The sequence below is a fragment of the Microcebus murinus genome, chromosome 1 (assembly GCF_040939455.1).
Source record: "Microcebus murinus isolate Inina chromosome 1, M.murinus_Inina_mat1.0, whole genome shotgun sequence".
Taxonomy (NCBI): Eukaryota; Metazoa; Chordata; class Mammalia; order Primates; family Cheirogaleidae; genus Microcebus; species Microcebus murinus.
In genome coordinates this window covers 45,531,174-45,553,178 of record NC_134104.1, presented here as the reverse complement: position 1 = coordinate 45,553,178, position 22,005 = coordinate 45,531,174, and the positions used below count along the sequence as shown (strand labels likewise).

At 41.7% G+C, this 22,005-nt stretch overlaps 1 protein-coding gene across 1 annotated transcript; it reads right to left on the bottom strand.

The window, feature by feature from the left end:
* Positions 1 to 1,217: 1,217 nt before the first annotated feature.
* On the bottom strand, positions 1,218 to 17,577 carry NIT2 (nitrilase family member 2). Its single transcript, XM_012743096.3, has 10 exons — positions 17,348 to 17,577; positions 14,915 to 15,033; positions 13,047 to 13,167; positions 11,409 to 11,497; positions 8,119 to 8,212; positions 7,447 to 7,521; positions 6,287 to 6,365; positions 4,695 to 4,793; positions 2,621 to 2,676; positions 1,218 to 2,276 (listed from the first exon to the last, which is right to left on the bottom strand). The coding sequence occupies exons 1-10, from the start codon at positions 17,373 to 17,375 to the stop codon at positions 2,185 to 2,187; spliced, it is 852 nt and encodes a 283-aa protein (XP_012598550.1). The 5' UTR covers positions 17,376 to 17,577; the 3' UTR covers positions 1,218 to 2,184.
* Between the last annotated feature and the right edge of the window lie 4,428 nt (positions 17,578 to 22,005).

Genomic DNA, 22,005 nt, shown 5'->3' with positions numbered 1-22,005 from the left:
TTCTCTGGAGAATAAGAGGAAATCCAAGAGGGGAGGTTTCCTAGGTTCCACATATCCCCATCAACCAGATCTTTCTTTCATCATTCTTACGTATGTAGACTTTACTGTAAGATTTTCTACTTTTAAAAAATGGTTTATGCTAAATTTATAAAGCATACTGATTTGTCCGTGGGCCTGCTAGGGTAAAGAGCAGTCGTACTCTAAGTACAGTCTAGAGTTACCTGAAAGTTCCTGACATCCTTTAAATGGATCTGTGAGACTGTTTTATTGATAATGGCCAAAACCTGGAAACAGCCCAAAGGTCCATCAGCAGGTAAACGGATAAACAAATTGTGGTATACCTTTACAGTGGAATACTACTCAGTAACGAAAAAGGAGTGAATTACTGTCGCACACGCAGATGAATCTCCAAATAACTATGATGAGAGAAAATATATAGTACATATGGCATGATTCCATTTTTACATAATCTAGAAAATGCAACTAATCTGTAGTGATAAAGCTTATCAGTGATTGAGGATAGAGGAGTAGCCAGAGAGATTATAAAACAGCAGAAGGACACTTGTGGGGGTGCAAATATGTTCATTATCTTGATTGGAGTGGCTTATGGCTCTCTACGTCAAATTTTAACAAATTGTACTTTTTTAAAAAAAGTCAATACAATTATTTGTCAATTATAATTTTTTTTCTTTTTCTTTTTCTTTTCTTTTTTTTTTTTTTTTTGAGACATAGTTTCACTTTGTTGCCCAGGATAGAGTGAGTGCCGTGGCATCAGCCTAGCTCACAGCAACCTCAAACTCCAATCGATTATAAATTTAAAAATTGATTTTAAGACTCATTGATCTTTTTCACTCTTTTTCTGAGTCTACAGTGCTGTTTTCCAAAGGTTAAATGACACGATGTCTGCATTTTTTATAGCTAATAGAATGTGTGCTCATGTATCTTGTTTTAAATTCTTCTGTTTTATTTTCCAATATGGTAAATATCTATCTACAACCAGTGTCATGCTAGAGCAGGATTGCACCAGCTTGTAAGAGCTGATTGTGCACATCTACTCCCAACTCTGTGTTTAGAGGTATCATGTTGATAGCTTGAACTCAGCCATGGTAAAGTATTTATACCATAGAAATCAGCAAAATCAAGGCTTTTTTTCAGACAGCTAGTTGTTAAACAATTACCAGCCCACCATTACCTATAACAAAATAAACAAAAACTCATTGAAGTCCTTAATTTTTATTTTTCTTAAGAGGTAGGATCTCACTACATTGCTCAGGCTGGACTCCAACTCCTGGGCTTAAGCAATCCTCCTGCCTCAGCCTCCCAAGTAGCTGGGACTATAGGTATGTACCACCACACCTAGCTCAGTCCTTAATTTTTAATTGTGCAAAAAGGATTCTAAGATCAAAAAGTCTAATAACCACTAGGCTAAGTGGTTCTTTATGGAGCTAGAAAGCGTTACTAGGGAATAAAGCAAAAAGAAAAAGGTAAGACTTTCAGATACTAAACATTATCAAAAAAATCTTTTGCAGAGATTGATAAGTTGTCTTCACCAAATGCCACCACTGCCATTCTCCCATAGGGCTCACTGTTGACCCAGTCTTTGCCCCAAGACCAGGAGGGTCTGGGGTTGAATGATTAACCCCTTCTAGAATTTGAGGAGCCTAAAAACTGCTAAGAAGGAAGGGGCTCCCACCTCCTCTGACAAACACCAAAGATCTACCACCTTGCTCCCATAGCTACTCATGGACCAAAAATGAACTTTAAGGTACTGCTTGGAAACGAATAGCACCAGACCAAGTTCACTAGATAATGCATTCCAACTCCAACAAGTGGGATAAGAGAGCCGTGACACAAACATATTTGTATTAGGTGAATCAACTATCAGGACACCAAGATCTGACACTTTTATCAACTGCTTTGAGGCAACTTAAGTATGGAAGAAGCTTCAGGGCCAGCCTCTTCTTCTAGCTCATAGGCTCTGGCCTCCATCCTTTTTAACTACTTAATGTGGTATGGAGAATATCAATGTGCTGAGGCTCTGTTGTCTCAAAAGAGAGCTCCCTGGGAAAGAAAAGGCTAAAATTAAAAAGAAATAAAAAGGATCTTCATTAGGAATTAAACAGGGAGTCGATCATGTTGCAGAATCATATCTTCCTTTTTCACAACATGTTAAAAACATAAACTTTAGGATTTTTTCGTCTCTACTGCATAAAGGTCTGATCGCTTCTGCCTCAAAATGGGGATTTGCTGGCGTATTTCAGCCAACTTCTTCAGGTCTGCAAAAACAGGAAAGTGCACTGTTAATAATTTGCAACTCCTCACTAACCAAGGAGATTTTTTTTCCCCAGACTGTAAAAACCACCAGAGTCTCAGCAAGTAACTTAGTAACAAACAGGCTTGTCCAGATGCATAGACGGCCTGGCACTGGCACCATTTCAAACCAAACCAAGAAAACGCAGGGCTTGGCCAGAGAAGCCAGACCCTAGAATACCCTCAAGGATAAATAAGGAAGGGGAATAAAGGAGCCCTTCCAAGTGACAGGCACTGCACAGCTGAGGAATCTGGCCTCAGAGCAATGGGGACACCAGAGACCTAGAAATTGTGCCTGGGCAAGTCTTACCTATGTCTGAATACACGATCATTTCTTCGGTGCCAGCTTTGGCTAGGACCTCGCCCCTAAAAAAGAGGCAGGGGAGAATTAATGTATTCCCTGATTTTGGTGATATTCAAAATCTCTATGTTTTTCCTACCTATCTTGTAGGCCAAAGGGGAAAGAATCTGAGATTTAAAACAAGAAGATAGAGGTATAAATTCCCGTTCTATTATTTAAGTAACTCCATGACTTTGTGAAAGGTCATTTTGACCTTTCACATTCTCCATTTCCTAATCTATAAAGTGGAAATATAAGCTCTATGAGGGCTTAGTGAGAAAACTATTGAGTACGTTTTATAAACTGCAAACTGCTAGGACATGGTAGTTATTCTATTATTGCAGAGATCTGGGAATAGAGCTATCTACAGTCAACAGGAAGCTCCACCCCATGCCCTTGGCAGCGTATTTTAGCGAGACCCTTCACAAGGGCAGTGGAGATCTGCCCTTCACACCTGCCGGGCTGCTACCCTACCACGTCTTCAGCTTCAGATTTGAGGGGAAGACTTCCACCTGTGGGTCCGAGTGGCAGTGGCAGGGGACCATACACTGCAGGAGCCCCCACTAGGGAACAGCAACACTCTTTCACAAGTCCAGGGGAAGGCTGACCTGGAGAACTATCTCCAGTGCTTAGTCTCTTGGCCCAGAGCAGGAGTTCAGACACTTAAATAGAGAAATAAAAGTTCTCCAAACTAAGCTGACATAATAACTGGTTCCATTTACCATATAGCCACAATAGATTTTTGGCACAAATGCCACCATTAATGCCATCTAATTGAATCCTTTTTCTGCTCTTTTCTAATTCTTCCCTATGTGCCCTGGCATTCAAAGATCTCTATGTTAACCTCAGATACCCACCCCAATGTTATTATAAGCAGAGGGCGAGGGCCCCCAACCCTGCAGACAGAGGAAATAAAGATAAGTCATATACAACCACTACATGTCAGAAGCAGCCAGCTTGATCAGGAGACCCACAGGATCGCCGTGGAGCAGAGCTGTGCGGAAGGCAGAGGCCAGGACTAGCACCGACAACTGGACAGTAGAACTTGAAGCAAGTTCAAGAAAACTTTCAAGCCAACTTAATCCCTACAGTCCTCCAGTGCCCACTGACTGTAACAGTCAGGAGGACACTGAGAATCTCTCACTCATCTTCCAAGGCCTCCCCACCACACACACTGAGCCCTGTGTCCTATAAAGTCAGGCAGAAGCTTTAGGGACTCCAGAGTGACGTTAACTCTTCTCAGTCTGGTCACTGGTATACTTATCCTGAAGCTGTAGAAATACATATCAGTGTGTGTATGTATTTGTACAGGGAAGTAGTGTGGAATAAGTCCAAGCTGTAAAGGCAAAAGTCCTGGATCCATATACCAGTTCCAGCCACTTCCTCTGTGAATTGCAATTCTACTATCTATAAACTGAGCTAAATAAGGACAAGTCCCTGAGAGTTCCAGCTGAGATCACATGTGTGAAAGTACAATGTAAACTACACAAAAGCAGACTGTGAGGTACACATGTTAGCATATGACGGTACGTGCATCTGGGCAGATTTACATGCTAGTTTCACTGAGTAGTAAAATGCTTTACCCTTTCACAGGGGACAGGATTCTAGTTTCCCTTATGGAATTCCTCCCTGCTCCTCTGCTTATTATGCTGGGAGCAAAGTTCTCACGCTATAACTCATTCTTGCTCTAGGACCAGCCAGCCAGCCTGAATTGTAACGAAAAGCCAAGAGTTTGGGAGATTCTTTTACTAAAACCACCTGCCTGTCACAGTTTCTTTGTTTCCCCATGTGATCTAAGTCTGACTGACAAAGAAGGTCACCTAGAAACTCAGAAGAGGGCTAAGGCAGAAGACTGAACTAAGAGCAGGAAGATTTCTTTCTCATATAGTTTTCAAGTGGAAGCTTCTCTCACAGAGATAGGTAGAAACCTGGCAGGACATGAGGGGAAATGGGAGTGGGGTGAGCACTTGGGTGCTCAGGAACCAGACCACCCACCAGCCCACTTGACATCTCTCAAGCTCCCACTGAGCCTGTCCTCACTCACCAAGGGTTCACGACGGTGCTGTGTCCCCAAGCAACATAGGAGGCTTTGTCATCCCGGGCAGGAGAGGCTGTGGCCACATACACCTGATTATCAACAGCCCTGTAGTCAATGGAGAGAAAAGAGGTAGATCATATACTATAGATCTGCAACATTTTTCTATCTCAAGGGGATAGATCCTTCTTTTAAAAAATAAGACAGTACAGGCTGACTCAGATGTAGAAGGAAGCCAAAGCATAAAACATTTTCTTCAAAAAGTATCTTTTTCTTTTTCTTTTTTTTTTTGAGACAGAGTCTTGCTTTGTTGCCCAGGCTAGAGTGAGTGCCATGGCGTCAGCCTAGCTCACAGCAACCTCAAACTCCTGGGCTCAAGCAATCTTCCTGCCTCAGCCTCCCGAGTAGCTGGGACTACAGGCATGTGCCACCTTGCCCGGCTAATTTTTTCTATATATATTAGTTGGCCAATTAATTTCTTTCTATTTAAAGTAGAGACAGTGTTTCGCTCTTGCTCAGGCTGGTTTTGAACTCCTGACCTTGAGCAATCCACCCGTCTCAGCCTCCCAGAGTGTTAGGATTACAGGCTTGAGCCACCGTGCCCGGCCTTCAAAAAGTATCTTATTGTGGCTGGTCCTAAGGTAGTGAGTTATCTCACTTAATTGTTCAGTCAGTTACAGACTGAACTCTTTGTTCTACTACTTTCTCCCCTTATCACTACTATACTTGACTAGTCTTAAAATAAATAAATAAAAATAAAATTTTAAAAAAAGTATCTTATTGTATACACCAGTGGCTCTCAACCAGGGATGATTTTGCCTACCAGCTTTGCCAATGTCTGGTGATTTTTTTTTTTTTGAGACAGAGTCTCGCTTTGTTGCCCAGGCTAGAGTGAGTGCCGTGGCGTCAGCCTAGCTCATAGCAACCTCAAACTCCTGGGCTCAAGCAATCCTCCTGCCTCAGCCTCCCGAGTAGCTGGGACTACAGGCATGTGCCACCATGCCCGGCTAATTTTTTTTTTCTATATATATTAGTTGGCCAATTAATTTGTTTCTATTTATAGTAGAGACGGGGTCTCGCTCTTGCTCAGGGTAGTTTCGAACTCCTGACCTTGAGCAATCCACCCGCCTCGGCCTCCCAGAGTGCTAGGATTACAGGCGTGAGCCACCGCGCCCGGCCTGGTGATCTTTTTGATTGTCACGACTAAGGGGTTGCTGCTGGCATCCAGTAGGTAGAGGCCAGGGATGCTGCTAAACACCCTACAATGCACAGGATGGCCCCCTACAACAAAGAAGTATCTAGTCCAAAATGTCAACAATGCTGCTGTTGAGAAACCCTGGCATATGACAAGCTGTACTGTGGGAGAAAAGTGCTTCTCTGGTTACAGCAAGTTAAGGAGGCAGAGAGAACAGACTGGCCTTGTCAGGGCAATGCACCTGGCAGGACTGCACGGGGCAGTGGCTTCTAAGAAGAAGGTGCCCAGCAGCAGAAACCCTCTTTGTGGATTCATCCTTTTCAGCTGCATTGTGCTTCCTCTAAACTGGAAATCTTTCCACAAAGAAAAAACACTGAGATGCTTAAATATATGGTTCCTTTCTTACCGGCCTCTCTGAAGCAACTCCCAGTGGGCTGGTCCAGTGGTCAAATTGAAAGCTCCAGGATAAACCAACAGCTGGCAGCCTTGGGGAGAGAAAAGCCAAAGGGCAGTGGGTACAGGTGAAAATCCATTGACACCAGCCCCTTCCATTGTTCCTTACTCAGAAGGGACCAAACTCAAATTTTCCCAAGCATAAAAACATGACAGCCAAGTCAGGCAGTGCCAGCAGCATTAAGATGTGGCTCTGAATTTAGACACAGAAGAAAAGTGGTATTGATAAACAAAATCACAACATGTGATCTCACTTGAAAAAAGCAGAGAACTGTCATTCAAATTTCTCTCTGCACCATAATGTCAGTTGTGCATGGTCAAGGACCATGTTTTGTAATTATTTTCAACTAAAATTAGGGGCAGAGTAGTTGCCTTAATGCTTATTGATAAGGCTCTACAGAGACTGTTCACCTCAGAGCGCATGAACCTGCACCTTGTGCTGGGCAGGCAATCAAACCATTTCCACCTACTTCACTATAAGGGACAGTTGAATTGGATGTAGTTTCAAGTAGTCTAGTAAGAATGTTAATATTTGTTGAGTATCACACGAGGGGCTTTATCCTTAATCCTCAAACCATTCCTATGATTAAATTGAGAACCACACTGCTGGGTAAATGATTTGATGAAAGTATTGCACCAATTAAGGGGAAGAGTTGGAACCAGAAACCACATCTTTTGCTTTGTTTTATTAAAAGGATTTTTTCTGCAAAATTTGGATTTAGTTAAAAGGCCACATGTGACCCCAAGGCCGCAGGTTCCCCACCCCACCCCACCCCCTGTGCAGGCACCGAGTAGTGAAATCCATGAGAGTGTAGACCATATCTTCATTTCTACTGGGCTCCCAGTGATTCTTTTCAACACAGTAACAGGAAGTATTTAAAGGGTAGAGTAGATATTTAGGAGCATGTCTCCTACCTTAGCTACAACTAAAGAACCCTACCATCCATATCCAGCAAAAGTATGAAAAGCCACATGGGAGTGGAAGGGCTAAAGATGAAGGGATTAAGACCCCTCTCCTGGCTTCCTTGACTAAGGGCTCCCCCAAGCCTACAGAGACCAGTCCAGAACCAAACCTCCAAGCACTCACATAACACAACTGCTGAGCTGTCTCACCTTTCTGTGCATAGATTTGTGCAAGCTCTGCAAACCGCATGTCGTAGCAGATGCCCAGACCCACTCTGCAGTAAGCTGTTTCCAAACAGAAAATACACAAATGCAAAGTTAACTTCCTAAAGCATGGAGTGGCAAGGAAAAGCATCTATGACATAATGATCATAAAACACTGACGGGATAAATTAACACAGGACCTAAAGATAGAGACAATTTATAAGCTCATTCCTACTTGATTTCTCATCATTCGTGTTAGCAGAGTAGAGATGAGAAATTCATTCTAATTGAATGCTTATTATCTAGGTGTTCCTAGATAGGTGGGAGATGTTCCATCATGGCCTAGTAACTATACTCTGGAAACAATAATAGGAGATTATGATCAAATGAAATAGCAAAATTATGCCAAATCCTTAGTTCTTGATTAAGACTGAACTTCCCAGATCTCTGATTATTCTCCTTCTCATTTCTGATCCTTTAGTCAGGTTATGTAAAAAAAATAAAGGCATTAAGAAAAGAGAGAAAGAGAGAAAGAACAAAAGAATGAAAGAGGAGAAAGGGGAGGGGAGGGAAGGGGAAGGGAGGGTTGGGTTGAAGAAAGAAATGAAAAGAAAGAAAGGAATACCTGATCGTCTTCTACTGAGACTGCTAGAAGAGGCGAACTTATCTGGTACGTACGAGTATCAAATGTGGAGAAGCTATCACCCGGACTTAATGTTTTAGATTCTTGAAATGTAATCTTCCCAGGAACATCAATGTCAAATAGATGGATCTGCATCACAAATAACTGATTTGGTTACCTCTTTTCCAGCAGGGTTCATGACAGTAATGACAGTTATCTTTCCATGGGGAGATACCCGAGATGCTCTAATATCAACTATACAAACAGCACCCACGACCTGCACAAGATCCATCCCACAACCTGGCCGACATCTTATCAAAATGAATTCTATCACAGGAAGCTGCAACAATGATACTGTAGTTTTCACAACTCCTATATCCATGTGGTATCCAAATCAATATCCAGATTTCTCTTGGGGGGTAATAAATATGTAGCATTTTACTCAATATAAATGCTAACTCTCATAATCAAACTGACAAACTGGAAGAAAAGAGTAACCATTTAAAAACAGGTGAAAATTTTGTGAGCCAAATTCAGCAATATATAAAAAGAGTAATACATCACTTCAAAATTGGACTTATTCAAGGAAGCAAATGTGGTTTAACATTAGAACATCAATCTATGTAATTTACCACACTAACAAAATAATGAAGAGAAATCATATGATCATCTCAAGAGATGCAGAATGAGCATTTGGTAAACTTCTACAGCCATTTATGATTCAAAAGACAAAACAAAAGGACTCTTCTAGGAAGGGAACTTTTTAATCTGATAAAGAGTTCTATAAAAACTTTATACAAACATCATACTTAATGGTGAAATATTGAAAACCTTCCCTCTGAGATTGGGAACAAGACAAGGATACCTGCTACTTAACATTGTACCAGAGATCCTAAACAAAGCACAAGGAAAACAAAGGAGTAAAAAAATATGATTAGAAAGAAAAAAATGGAATATGTCACTATTCTCAGATGATATAACTGTGTACCTAGGAACTAAAAAAAGAAGAAGAAAACTACAGATATATTATCAGAATTAATGAATGAGTTTAGCAAGGTTGCTATATACAAGGTCAATATTTTAAATACTTATTTTACTTGTATATATAAGCAAGAAACAGAAAATGAAAGGGCATCAAAAAACACCAAGGAATAAATCTGACAAATGATACATAAGGCTATCTATAAAAAACTATAAAAATAAATTGAGAGAAATTAAAGAAAGCCTAATAAATGTCAAGATAGATACTGCATTCATCGACTGGAGAACTCAATACTGAAAAGATACACTTCAAAGAGTTGGGTTCATAGTCTAATGCTGGCTGTTCTTCCTGCACTGAGAATAGCTCCTATCAGACCAGCTCTCTTAACTACGAACACAGGACAAAATAAAAGGCAAGGCACAAGTACGTAAAGCACGACAATACAATATCTAAAGGGAAGGCAACAAACACATGGAAGAAGGGAATAGCACTAGGTGAGTTTCCCATTTGTTTACAGCTGATAAGTAAGGACCCAGTCGCTATTATGAGTAGTTATGAAAACTACCCATAATCATACTGGCTTGAAGAAGCACAGGATGGAGTTTCATAGCAGCTGGAAAGTGAGAGAGGAAATCCTAAAAAGGAGAAAGCCAAAGAGAGAGAGCCCTAAATTCTACATATAAAATCTGTCCAAATTTCCGGCTGACCAATGAATTAAATACAAATGGGGTAGCCTACAAGCAGCATAGTTAAGGCTAAAAACTTCATACAGAACAGAGAAGCTAAAGTTGCTGCCCACCTTGCAAAGAAGTTAAGAGTTTGGTGTTTGAGGCCAGGCGTAGCGGCTCACACCTATAATCCTAACATTCTGTGAGGCTGAGATGGGGGATTTCTTTCTTTCTTTCTTTTTTTTTGAGACAGAGTCTCATTCTGTTGCCCGGGCTAGAGTGCCGTGGCATCAGCCTAGCTCACGGCAACCTCAAATGCTCAAGCGATCCTTCTGCCTCAGCCTCCCGAGTAGCTGGGAATACAGGCATGCGCTGCCATGCCCGGCTAATTTTTTTTCTATATATTTTTAGTTGGCCAATTACTTTTTTTCTATTTTTAGTAAAGATGGGGTTTTGCTCTTGCTCAGGCTGGTTTTGAACTCCGGACCTCGAGCAATCTGCCTGCCTTGGCCTCCCAGAGTGCTAGGATTACAGGCACAGAGATGAGGAATTTCTTGAGCTCAGGAATTCAAGACCAGCCTGAGCAAGAGTGAGACCCTGTCTCTACTAAAAATCGAAAAAATTAGCCTGGCATGGTGGCACACACCTGTAGTCCTAGCTACTCGGGAGGCTGAGGCAGGAGGAATGCTTGAGCCCAGGAGTTTGAGGTTGCTGTGAGCTAGGATGCAGCCGTGGCACTCTAGCCCAGGTGACAGAGTGAGACTCTGTCTCAAAAAAAAAATTTTATATATAAAAAAAAAAATTCTGAGCTCGAGCTGCTTTGGTAAAAAGAAAAAAAAAAATTATTGTTTTATGGGATTTATAAAATATGTACATGGGCTACAAATGACAACTAAAGCATAAAAGAATAGGTGCAGGAGGGTAGGAAATGGCCCTCCACCATTGCAAGGCTCTTAAATTTCACATGAAGTGACACAATATTAACACTAAGTAGACTGTGACAAGTTAAAGATACATAATATATTTCTCAAGGCAACAACTAGGGGGAAAAAAGCAAAGAAGTAGAACTATTAATAAAAAGACAACAGATAAATTAAAATGGAATTCTAAAAAATACGCAATTAATCCAAAAGAATGCAGAAAAAAGGAACAAAGAAAAAAACCAGACTAACCACTCCTGTTAAAAGGTGGATTGTCAGAACAAATAAAAAAGTAAGACCTAACTATACACTGTCTATAAGAGAACGATTTAAAATATAAAAACATATATAGGTTGAAAGTAGAAGATGAGAAAACCACATACCAGGCAGAGTACAAGTAAGAAGGCTAGAGGGGCTACAGTGACAGCAGAGATAAACAGACTTCAAGGGTGTTACAAGAAAAATAAAAAGTAATGATAAAAGGATCAATTCATCAGGAAGACTTACCAATACTAAATGTATATGCATTTAATACTGCAAAGATGTCAACTCTTCCTAAATTGGTTTTTATATATTCAATGAAATCCTAATAAAGATTCCTATAGGTTGTTCCTTTGCAGAAATTGACAGGTTGAGTCTAGAATGTATAGAAATATGGAAATGGCCAAGAATAGCCACCTTTGCCAATCAGTCAAAAGCCTGACACGTATACAATATAATGAGAGGGACTAGGGGACTTCATAGCAAACTCTTAAAATGCCACATTCCCAACTTACCTTTCTGTACTTTACTAGTAAAGTTCCGTCAGGCCCAAACACAGCACAGGTGTTATAAAATTTCCCAGCATCCTCTTCAGGGATGGAACCTTTAATTGAGAGAAGAAATATACAGGCATACAAAACAATAAGACAAAGAATCTTAAAAAGAATAGAGCAATTCCTTTGTGATAACAGCCAAGGCCTGATAAATTTGTCACTTGGGGCCAACAATAAACTTTACTATCTTATAAGGGTTATGATTTCATGTGGTTTTTTTTCTTCTTGACTATGATCTTCCAGAGATAAACTCTATAGTGTAGATGAAGTATAATTAGGTCAGATGCCAAAGACAGGCTTAAAAAAATAACCAAAATGTCGCCGGGCGGGGTGGCTCATGCCTGTAATCCTAGCACTCTGGGAGGCTGAGGCAGGTGGATTGCTCAAGGTCAGGAGTTCTAAACCAGCCTGAGCAAGAATGAGACCCCGTCTCTACTAAAAATAGAAAGAAATTAATTGGCCAACTAAAAATATATAGAAAAAATTAGCCGGGCATGGTGGCACATGCCTGTAGTCCCAGCTACTCAGGAGGCTGAGGCAGAAGAATTGCTTGAACTCAGGAGTTTGAGGTTGCTATGAGCTAGGCTGATGCCACAGCACTCTAGCCCATGCAACAGAGTGAGATTCTGTCTCAAAAAAAAAACCAAAATAAACAAACAAAAAATGTTCCTGAAATTCAGTCATGATCTTGAGTAACACTTAAATCTGTAGCATTAGAGTAAAACGAAGAATTTCCTATTGCTCAACTTAAATTCACCAGGTCCTGCACCAAAACAGTATCCCAAAAGGCTTCGAGATAAGAATGCGAAGTCACAAGTCTCTTCATCGCTGAATGCGGTTCTTGCTTTGCCTTCATTTCCCCACCTCTTATTCATTTCTAATCCTTAACATATCATAATGTAGCAATTATTTTATTTGCTGTGTTTATTGAACTGAGTTTTGCTGTGCTTATTTTTTATTTAAGCAAATAGAACATTTTAAAATTTATTCCCAAACCATACAAATAAAGCTACCTTTATGAATGTGGCCTCAAGGAAAAAAAAGTTTTCTCAATTCCGTATTAGTATAATAAAAAACACATAGATATGATTTCTCCTTCCACATTTCTACCTGCTCCTGTACTCCCAACTCCTTTTCCAGGGAAAATACTCATTATCAATTTGTTGTAGGTCCTTCTCCAATGTTTACTATGCCTTTATATACATAACTACATATAAAAATAGATAGTCTTCTTGTGTCGGGGCTTGATCTGAATGAGAATACTTTGTTTATATCATGTTGAATTTTGGTTTTTTCCACTAAATAATATGTCTTGAAAATCTTTCCATATTACTACACATTCTCTACCTCGTTCTTTTCAATGGGGGAATTGTGTTCCACACTTTAAATGTAACAACATAAATCATGCAGATGTTTTTTGTTTGTTTTTGGAGACAGGGTCTCACTATATTTCCTCAGCTAGGATCGAACTCCTAGGCCCAAGCTATTCTCCCACTTCAGCCTCCTGAGTAGCTAGGATTACAGGTGCGCACCACCATGCCCGGCTCATTCAGATGTTTTTAATGTTCAGGCCATTATTCCCTGTAGGTAGGAAGTTACCTCCAATGAGATAAATGCTGCATTCCTTTGCTACTTCAGAAAGCTTCTGTGTGGATTCACCAGGAATTTCCTCTGCATATTCAGGAAAATAGTTCGTGCCATATGGAGAATTAAAGCATTCCTAGAATAATGTTGGCAGAGAAAAAGGGGGAAAAAAAATACCAAAACACCCAACCCATTTTAAAGTTTTGCTCCAAGAGAACAAAGCTGCTACATCTAGCTCTGCTCTCACTTAAAGGGATAAAACACAGCTAATAAGAAAAATACTGACAGCACAGGGCTGAAGAGCCTGTGGCCACAGGCAAGACTAGGCAGCTAGCACAGGAGGGGACAGAAAGACAAATCATATGAGTTTTATCAGGTCCTGGTCACCCTGGCAGAAGCTAGACTGTCTCTGCCTTGAGTCTGTGGGAAAAGAAGTTCCCAACCTTGAGCACCCAGGCCCTACTATAAATCAGGCTCAATCACATGACTTTGGGTGCTAGGATGACTCCATAAACTCGAAATTATATCACTGTGTAAAGCAATAAAACCTGTGTATGAAAAAATACAAAAGCTTCGAAAGTCACAGAGGTTAAGAGGTTTCCTCATCTGTAAAATAGCTTTTTCTAAGTTCCCTTCCAGCACTATCATTCTGATCCTACAAAGTCTGTCATCCATGTAGGGTATTGTGTGTCTTTAACAGCTCTGTGACATGTCAGAAGACAAAAGGCAAAAAATACTACACTTCAACTCTAATTCATTTATTTTGCATTTAATGAGCTCGCCTAGGTACCAGGCACTGCGCTAGGAACCTCAAGCCCAGAGACTGCCAGCTTATACAAGACACATGTTAGTCAGGGAAGTGGGCATGTGCAGAATTCAAATGCTTTCACTCCTGGAGTTTGTACCCTACCCTCTGGAACATTAACCAACAAGAGACCATGATTAGGTAACAAGTACAAATGAGTCCCATGACTGGCACCATAAGGAAGATTGGATTAACATTAAAATCTCAAGCTCCCTTGTTAAAGATTCCTGTTCACTGTCCACTTTTGTGATGGGCTGGAGCCTGAGTAAAACACAATGTGACCCTGCAAATTCTTCAGCCAATTTAGCCAGGCTTTGTAAAAGGCTGCCTCCTCCTCATAGCTAGGTAGGGGAAAGGTGCTGTCGAGAATTGATCCACCCACCCATCCCCATAAGGCCTTTAGAGAATAGAAGATGCCAGGAGATGTATGTCCTGACATCTGGGGACCCCCCTCTCGGGCTAATCCTGTACTCGCTGACAAACAAATGTAGTATGACTTTCAACTGGTTCTGCTGTTAAAGAAACCACCTACCAAAGAGATGCAGAGTCATACTGGCTTTAAGATGACACAGGCCACAAGACGATCTATTTAACTAAAAATCACTTGTACCCCTAAATCTATCAAAATAAAAAATAAAATAGTTTTTAAAAAGACACCATAGGCTTCTAAAATGTCTCTAAATAGTTTTTAGTCATTAAAAAAAAATGTTAGAGGCTTAGTACTAAAACCAACATATTCTAATCCTACAAAAAAACTAATTAATTGAGTAATATATATTGAGTATTTTAACTCAATACTGAGTAGTTTAACTTTAGGTAAGTGCCTCCACATACCAGGATTTTGCTTTCCTCATCTGAACAGAGTAGATGATCCTAAGGTTAAAGACCCGTAACCATGCTGCACATCCTATCTCACAAAGACCCTCGCTAAGGTCACCTTCCAGTCAAACAGAGAACAAGCCTGGGGCTCCAAGGGACACTGCTGGACCCCCAGGATAAGAGACGACAACCAGAGCTAGCAAGCACTGTTCTGCTGGGTCTACAGTGTCTGGAACAGGATGGCTGCCTCCATACTGACCGGCAGAGACACTATATTGGCTCCTTGTGCCGCTGCCTCCCGGACAAGGCTACAAGCTCGAGTGATGTTGTCTGATTTGATGGAAGAAACTTGAAGCTGGATGAGGGCCAAGCGGAAAGCTGAAGACACAGACAAAAGAAAACAGTTGTCAGCTGTGACTGCTAAATTCAGATAGAGCTATGGTTCTCAAATAGAGGGCTATTTTGTCCCCTGGGGGACATCTGGCAAATGTCTGGAGATATTTTTGATCACCACAGCTGATGGAGCACCACTGGCATCCAATGGATAGAGGCCAAGGATGCTGCTACACACCCTACAATGCACAGGACAGTCCCCCACAACAAAGAATTATTCTGCTCAAAATAGTAATAGTGCTGAAGTTGAGAAATGTTGAGACAGAGCAAGATCCATGGGCAAAGCTCCGTACCAGGCACAAAAATCTGAAGTGAATCAGCTTCTTACTAGGTACTGTGGGGAATGAAATGAGAACATGGCTTGAAGTAAGAAGACAGGGTATGAATTTGGTCCTATCCTTACTATATAATCTTGTGCCTCCTGCCTACCCCCAATCCAGATCCTGAGCATGTCCTAGCACAGAAAGTACAATCCCTTGGAAGTTGCTCACTCACTGCAAATTGGGGCAGTAGGCTCATGGGAAGGGGAAATACTTCTCTCAATTTCCCCACCACCAGATGGGACATGGGTCCAACCCAGTAGTCGCTGGGCTGCACAGGTGCCTGGTCACAGGGCAGGGGTCCCAAACACCTGTACTCATCCCATAAATATTCCTGTGCCCAAGGGCACACAACATTCAATACAAAATAACACCATGAGAGGTTGACAGAGACACTGCAGAAAGAAAAGCTAACAGCATTTTTTCCTGCTATTTGAATAAGGGGACTAGGCCCACAAAATATGTAGCCTGCCCTGCCAACAAGGTCTGCTTTCAGCCTTGCAGCAAGCAGAGCAGGGGCTCTTCCAAGCATTATTGCTACCTTGAGATAATAGTTACATACTTTCTTTGCTTTTCCTATATTCTTTAGAGCTCTCTTTTAGCTCTTACAGTAATTATCTTTTATTGGCTAATAATTCTTTATATAAAATTTTCCTTGTTCAAGTTACTAGTGTGGTTTCCATGTATTGCCTGGACTCTGACGGGTACATAGTTCCTGCTCATAGTTCCATGGGAGGCTGCAGTAAAGGATCCAAAGCACATCATAACCTATTGAGCTCTGCAAAACGTCAGTAATTGGTAATAGCCTGCCCTAACTCCCCTACGCCATCTTGGGCCTTTGGCTCAGGGTTAGCTCCAGAAGTAGGAAATTCAGATATCCCACTGCTTGTCTATCTTAAACATAGGGAGAAGGGCTAAATTTAAGCCTCGATGCAGCTTGTTAAACAGTTTCAAAATCTGGAGGAAAACAAAGGAAACTAAAACAGAAAACAAAAGCTGGGATTACTATGGGACAAACGGTTACCCTGACCTGTCACTAGAACAGCGTACAAGCTCACTAAAGATCTCGCCTGTAACTCAGAAGCTGGGCTTTGTCTTTGCTTCTGAAGGAGAGAAAGATAAGGCTCAGTATGGCTATAATCATGGCTATAATCATGGCTACAATCTTCTCTTCCCCATCCCACCCACAAGGGCAGGGGTCCTGAACCAGGCTGGGGACTGCCTGTCATTCTGCAAATCATCCACTCCACTGAGGTGCTAAAGCAGGGGAATCCCACCATTGGGGAGTTCCTCTATGCTGAGAGTGAGACACTAGTCACTTTATCTCCTCCTCTGCAAAGTGAAGACACAATGACTTTTAAGGCTGCCCTAATATTCATCATAATCTAACAATGAGGCTTTACTAAGGGAAAAAAAATAAACTTTGAAGGGATCAATATGGGCATAGCATTTAAAGGAATGTGACAGGTCCTATACACACATAAACTTCTATGAGGTAGCATTAACTCCATTTTATAGACGAGGAAACCGGAGACTTGCTGGGGGAAAGCTGCACAATGTCGCTGAACAGAGTGAGTGGCACGGCAACGATCCAAGTCAAATGCGGCCTGTAAAGTGAGATGGGGAGGCACAACCACCTGGCCACCCTGTGTGGCGCGGCGCTGGGGGAGGTCACGGAACTTGCACACACTCAAGGGACGCAGCTCCACACCACACGCCGTGGAGAACCGCCAGTCAAGCAGTCCCCGTACGGGCAGACGCAGCGCAGGGCGCGGGCCCGGCGCCTGGGATCCCGGGAGCGCGCCGCGCCGCCCGCCGTCGCCGCCAGGCGAAGCCCGAGGCCCACGCACGCCCGCGTCAGGGAGCCCGCGAGCGCGGCGGGGACCTGGGGGGTAAGCCCGCCGACGCTCCACCACAGCCACCGCAACGCCTCCCCTCCGGCCCCGGCTCCGGCTGCCTCGTCGGGCCGCGCCACTTACTGGCCATGGCTCTCGCGGGAAGTACCATCGGCAGAGCGAGAGGGAGAGGATGGCGCCTGCGCTACGAGGGGCGGGGCCGGGCGGCGAGGCCCCGCCCGGCCCGCCTCCGGGAGGGGAGGTGTCTGCGTTCCTGCGCGCCCCAAGCACCTGTTAGCCGCCAGCTGCTTGCCTAGGATAGACCCAGGAGAAACGGTTAATTACGACACAGTCCTGAAAAAAGAATGCTTCCATAGGTGGGGCAAAGAGGGAGGGTCCTGAGTCGAGATGGTGTGCTGGTCAATGTTTAACAACCGGACTCTCACTCTAGCCTGGGCAACAAAGCGAGACTCTGTCTCAAAAAAAAAAAAAAAAAAAAAACAACCGGACTCTCCAGAGCGGAAGAAGCCCTCATTTGCAGCGTTGGCCGAGTCCCAGTAAAAGGACTGCGCGCCGAGCTGGCTGCGCAACCTCTGTAGCCAGCCAGCGCAGGCTGATTGGCTGGAGCCGTTTGAACAAGGCGCGGGGAGGGGCACGGCATGCCGCGACCCTGGCTGGTTTAGGCACGCAGGACGTGGGTAGCATCTGACCACAAGGCTGCTTCCTAAAGCGCAGAGATTTAGGAACCCCCAAAAGAGATTCTGGGGGTTCAAACACAATGTTCTCAGCAATGAGTCAGTTCTCAATACACTGCAGTCTGATTACTAATATACTATTTTAGGATTTTTGCATTTACATTTATTAGATTGCTTTTTAATTTTTGTGTTTTTGTGCCGTGTCAGATTTGTGGATCAAAAATAATTAAATGAATTTTAAAACTTGCTGTCTTTTTCAATGCTCCGGAATAGTTTAGATTATCTTGAAATGGGTCCTGGTTTTTACTCTTTTTTTTTTTTTTTTTTTTTTTGAGACAGAGTCTCAATCTTTTGCCTGGGCTAGAGTGCCATGGTGTCAGCTTAGCTCACAGCAACCTCAAACTCCTGGGCTCAGGCGATCCTCCTGCCTCACACTCCCAAGTAGCTGGGATTACAGGCATGCACCACCATGCCCAGCTGATTTTTTCTATATATTTTTAGTTGGACAATTAATTTGTTTCTATTTTTACTAGAGACGGGGTCTCGCTCTTGCTGGTTTTGAACCCCTGACCTTGAGCAATCCTCCCACCTCGGCCTCCCAGAGTGCTAGGATTACAGGCGTGAGCAACCGCGCCCAGCCTATATGATCCATTTTGAGTTTATTTTTGTATAAGGTATGAGTTATAGGTTGAGGTTCATTTCTTCATTCATACAGCTATCCAATTGTTCCAACACTGTATGTTGAAAACACTACCCTTTCTCATTTGAATTGCCTTTGAAACTATGCCAGAAACCAATTGCCATTATTTGTGTGGGTCTGTTTTTGAACTCCATATTTTGTGCGTTGATTTATGTCTGTCCTTTTGCCAATATCTCACTGTCTTGATTATTGTAGTTTTATGTAAGTCACAAATTGGGTAGCATGAGTCCTCTGATTTTGTTCTAACTTTTCAAAATTGTTTTGGATATTTTATTTCCTTTACTTTTCCATGTAAATTTTGGGGCTGGGTGTGGTGGGTTGTGTCTTTAATCCAAGCACTCTGGGAGGCTGAGAAAGGAGAATCGCTTGAGGCCCAGAGTTCAAGACCAGTCTTGGGCAACATAGTGAGACTCCTGTCTCTACAAAAAATCTAAAAATTAGCCAGCCATGGTGATGTGCACCTGTAGTCCCAGCTACTCAGGAGGCTGAAGTAGGAAGATTGCTGAGTACAGCAGTTTGAGGCTGAATTGAGCTCTGACTGTGCCACTGCACTCCAGCCTAGGTGACAGAGACCCTATTTCTCTTTTAACACATTGACTGCCACACAAAAAAACCCCAGAAACTTTTCCTTGGGGCCACAGTGTTTTATTACAAAAATAGAATAAAAACTTCAAGTGTAATTTACAAGTAAACATGAATAGAAAAATGAAATGTATCGACTTCTATTCATTTAATTCACATTTTTAGAATTGAGTTGTCAATATTAATTGTAACAATAGAACATCAACAAGATTTTATATATGCTTCATGTGGCCGCAGGGTCGAAACTAGAGTGAGTTAAATACAACTCCCATAGCAGTTAATGTGTTAAAAAAAAATTAGAATAAGCTTATATATTAGCAAAAAATCCTCCTGAGATTCTTGTTGGAATTAAATTATATCTGTAGTTCAATTGGAAAGAGCTTAATCATGTTATCTTCCAATGCATAAACACAATATGGTCTCTGTTTATTTAGGTCTTTGATTTCTTCCACAAACATTTTTTAGTTTTTGGCACATAGATCCTGTATATTTTGTTAGATTTCTACAGAGCTATTTCATGTTTTGGGTACTGTAAATGGTATTTTTTTTTAAAAATGCTTTTGGTTTCCAATTGTTCACTGCTAGTACATGGATATATGAATGATTTTTAAAAGTATGTTGAACTTAAATCTTGGGATCCTATTAAACTCAGATAGTAATGTCATCTGTTAATAGCAACAATGTCTTCCTTTCCAATATGAGGATTTTCTGTAGATGCCCTCTATATCAGGTTGAGTTCCCTTCTACTCCTAGTTTATAAAGTGTTTTTATCATGAATTAACACCTGAACAAACTGTTCCAAAAAATAAAAGAGATGGGAACACTTTCCAACTCATTCTATGAGGCACATATTACCTTGATACCAAAACCAAAGATATCACACAGAAAGAAAACTATAGACCAATATTACCCATGTTTACAAATGCAAAAGCCCTTAATAAAATACTAACAAACAAGCTGGACACGGTAGTACACACCAGTAGTCCCAACTACTTGGGAGGCTGAGGCAGGCTGGAGGATCGCTTGAGCCCAAGAGTTCAAGGGCAGTCTAGGCTCTCTCTCTTAAGACTATCTCTTAAAAAAAACAAAACAAATGAACAGAATACAGCCACACATAAAAATGATTATATACCATAACCAAGTGTGATTTATTCCAGGAATGGAAGGTTGGTGTAATATATGAAAACCAATCAATGTAATATACCATATTAATAAAGAAGAAAAACACGATCATCTCAATAGATGCAAAAAAAATTGATCAAATCAACACTGTTTTATGATAAAAACACTGTTACAGACTAAATGTTTTTCTCCCTCCCAAATGTATATGTTGAAACCCTAACACCCAATATAATAGTATTTGGAGATGGAGCCTTTGAAAAGTAATCAGAGTTAGATTAGATCATGAAGGTAGGGCTCTAATGATGAGATTAGTGCCCTTATAAGAAGACAGAATTCTCTCTTTTCACAAAAGCACAGAGAAAAGGCCATGTGCAGACACATCGAGAAGGCAGCTGCATGCAAGCCAGGAATAGAGCCCTCACCAGAATCCAACCATGCTGGCACCTCATCTTGGACTTCCAGTGTCCAGAACTGTGGAAAAATAAGTTTTTGCTGTTTAAGCCACCAAGCCTATGGTATTTTGTTATGGCAGCCCAAGCTAATACAAACACTCAACAAACCAGAAATAGAAAAGAACTTCATCAATCTGAAAAAGGCCATCTGTGAACCACTCAAAGCTAACATCACACTTACTGGTGACATTGTAGATGCTTTCCCTCTAAGACTGAGACAAGATGTCTGCTCTCATCATTTCTATTCAACATTGTACTGGAAGCTTTAGTCAGGGGCATTAGGTAAGAAAAAAAAAATAAAACGCATCCAGATTGGAAAGAAGTAAAACTATCTCAATTCATCAGATGATAGGATCTTGTATATAGAAAGTCCTAATGAGTCCACAAAAAATGGTTAGAACTAATAAGTTTAGCAAGGGGCTGGGCGCGGTGGCTCACACCTGTAATCCTAGCACTCTGGGAGGCTGAGGCAGGCAGATCACTCAAGATCAGGAGTTCGAAACCAGCCTGAGCAAGAGCAAGACCCCATCTCTACTAAAAATAGAAAGAAATTAATTGGCCAACTAAAAAAAATATATAGAAAAAAATCAGCCGGGCATGGTGGCGCATGCCTATAGTCCCAGCTACTCGGGAGTGTGAGGCAGGATTGCTTGAGCCCAGGAGTTTAAGGTTGCTGTGAACTAGGCTGACGCCACGGCACTCTAGCCCAGGCAACAGAGTAAGATTCTGTCTCAAAAAAAAAAAAAAAAAAAAAAAAAAAAAAAAAAATTCAGCAAGGTTGGAGGATGTTAAGATCCATATACAAAGAAGATTATGTAAATTTCCAGTTCCAAATGGCAGCATAGAAACATGCTATGGCTTTACTCCCAACACAAACCAAAAGCAAATATACAGCTCTGAGATATCACCAGCAATATCCCAGAACTTGAATAGGAGGATGAAACAGTTCCTTGGGCCACAGAGAAGTGAAAAAACACCAAGCAAATTGTAAAAGAATCAGGACTTCCATATAAGCAATGCTCTTCCACCCAATCTGCCCAGCACCAAGCATGCAGAAAATTCACCTCCCCCCACACACACACTCAGAATTTCTACATTAGAAAAAGTAAGATCAAGGTGGAACACTAACTTCCCCACCATCTTGGGTTCCCTGGCAGGAAATCTGTCCCAGCCTCAACCCACAGGAAGCATCAGGAGTGCATGAAAGGAGACATATCCCTGAGGACAGCCAGAGACAAAGTCAGAGAGGCA

Coding starts and splice junctions, on each gene's coding strand:
- NIT2 (XM_012743096.3), bottom strand. CDS start 17,375: ATGGTACTTCCCGCGAGAGCCATGGCCA. Junction 13,168..14,914: donor CCAATATAGTGTCTCTGCCG/GTCAGTATGGAG, acceptor ACATTATTCTAG/GAATGCTTTAATTCTCCATA. Junction 11,498..13,046: donor CAGCATTTATCTCATTGGAG/GTAACTTCCTAC, acceptor TCTCAATTAAAG/GTTCCATCCCTGAAGAGGAT.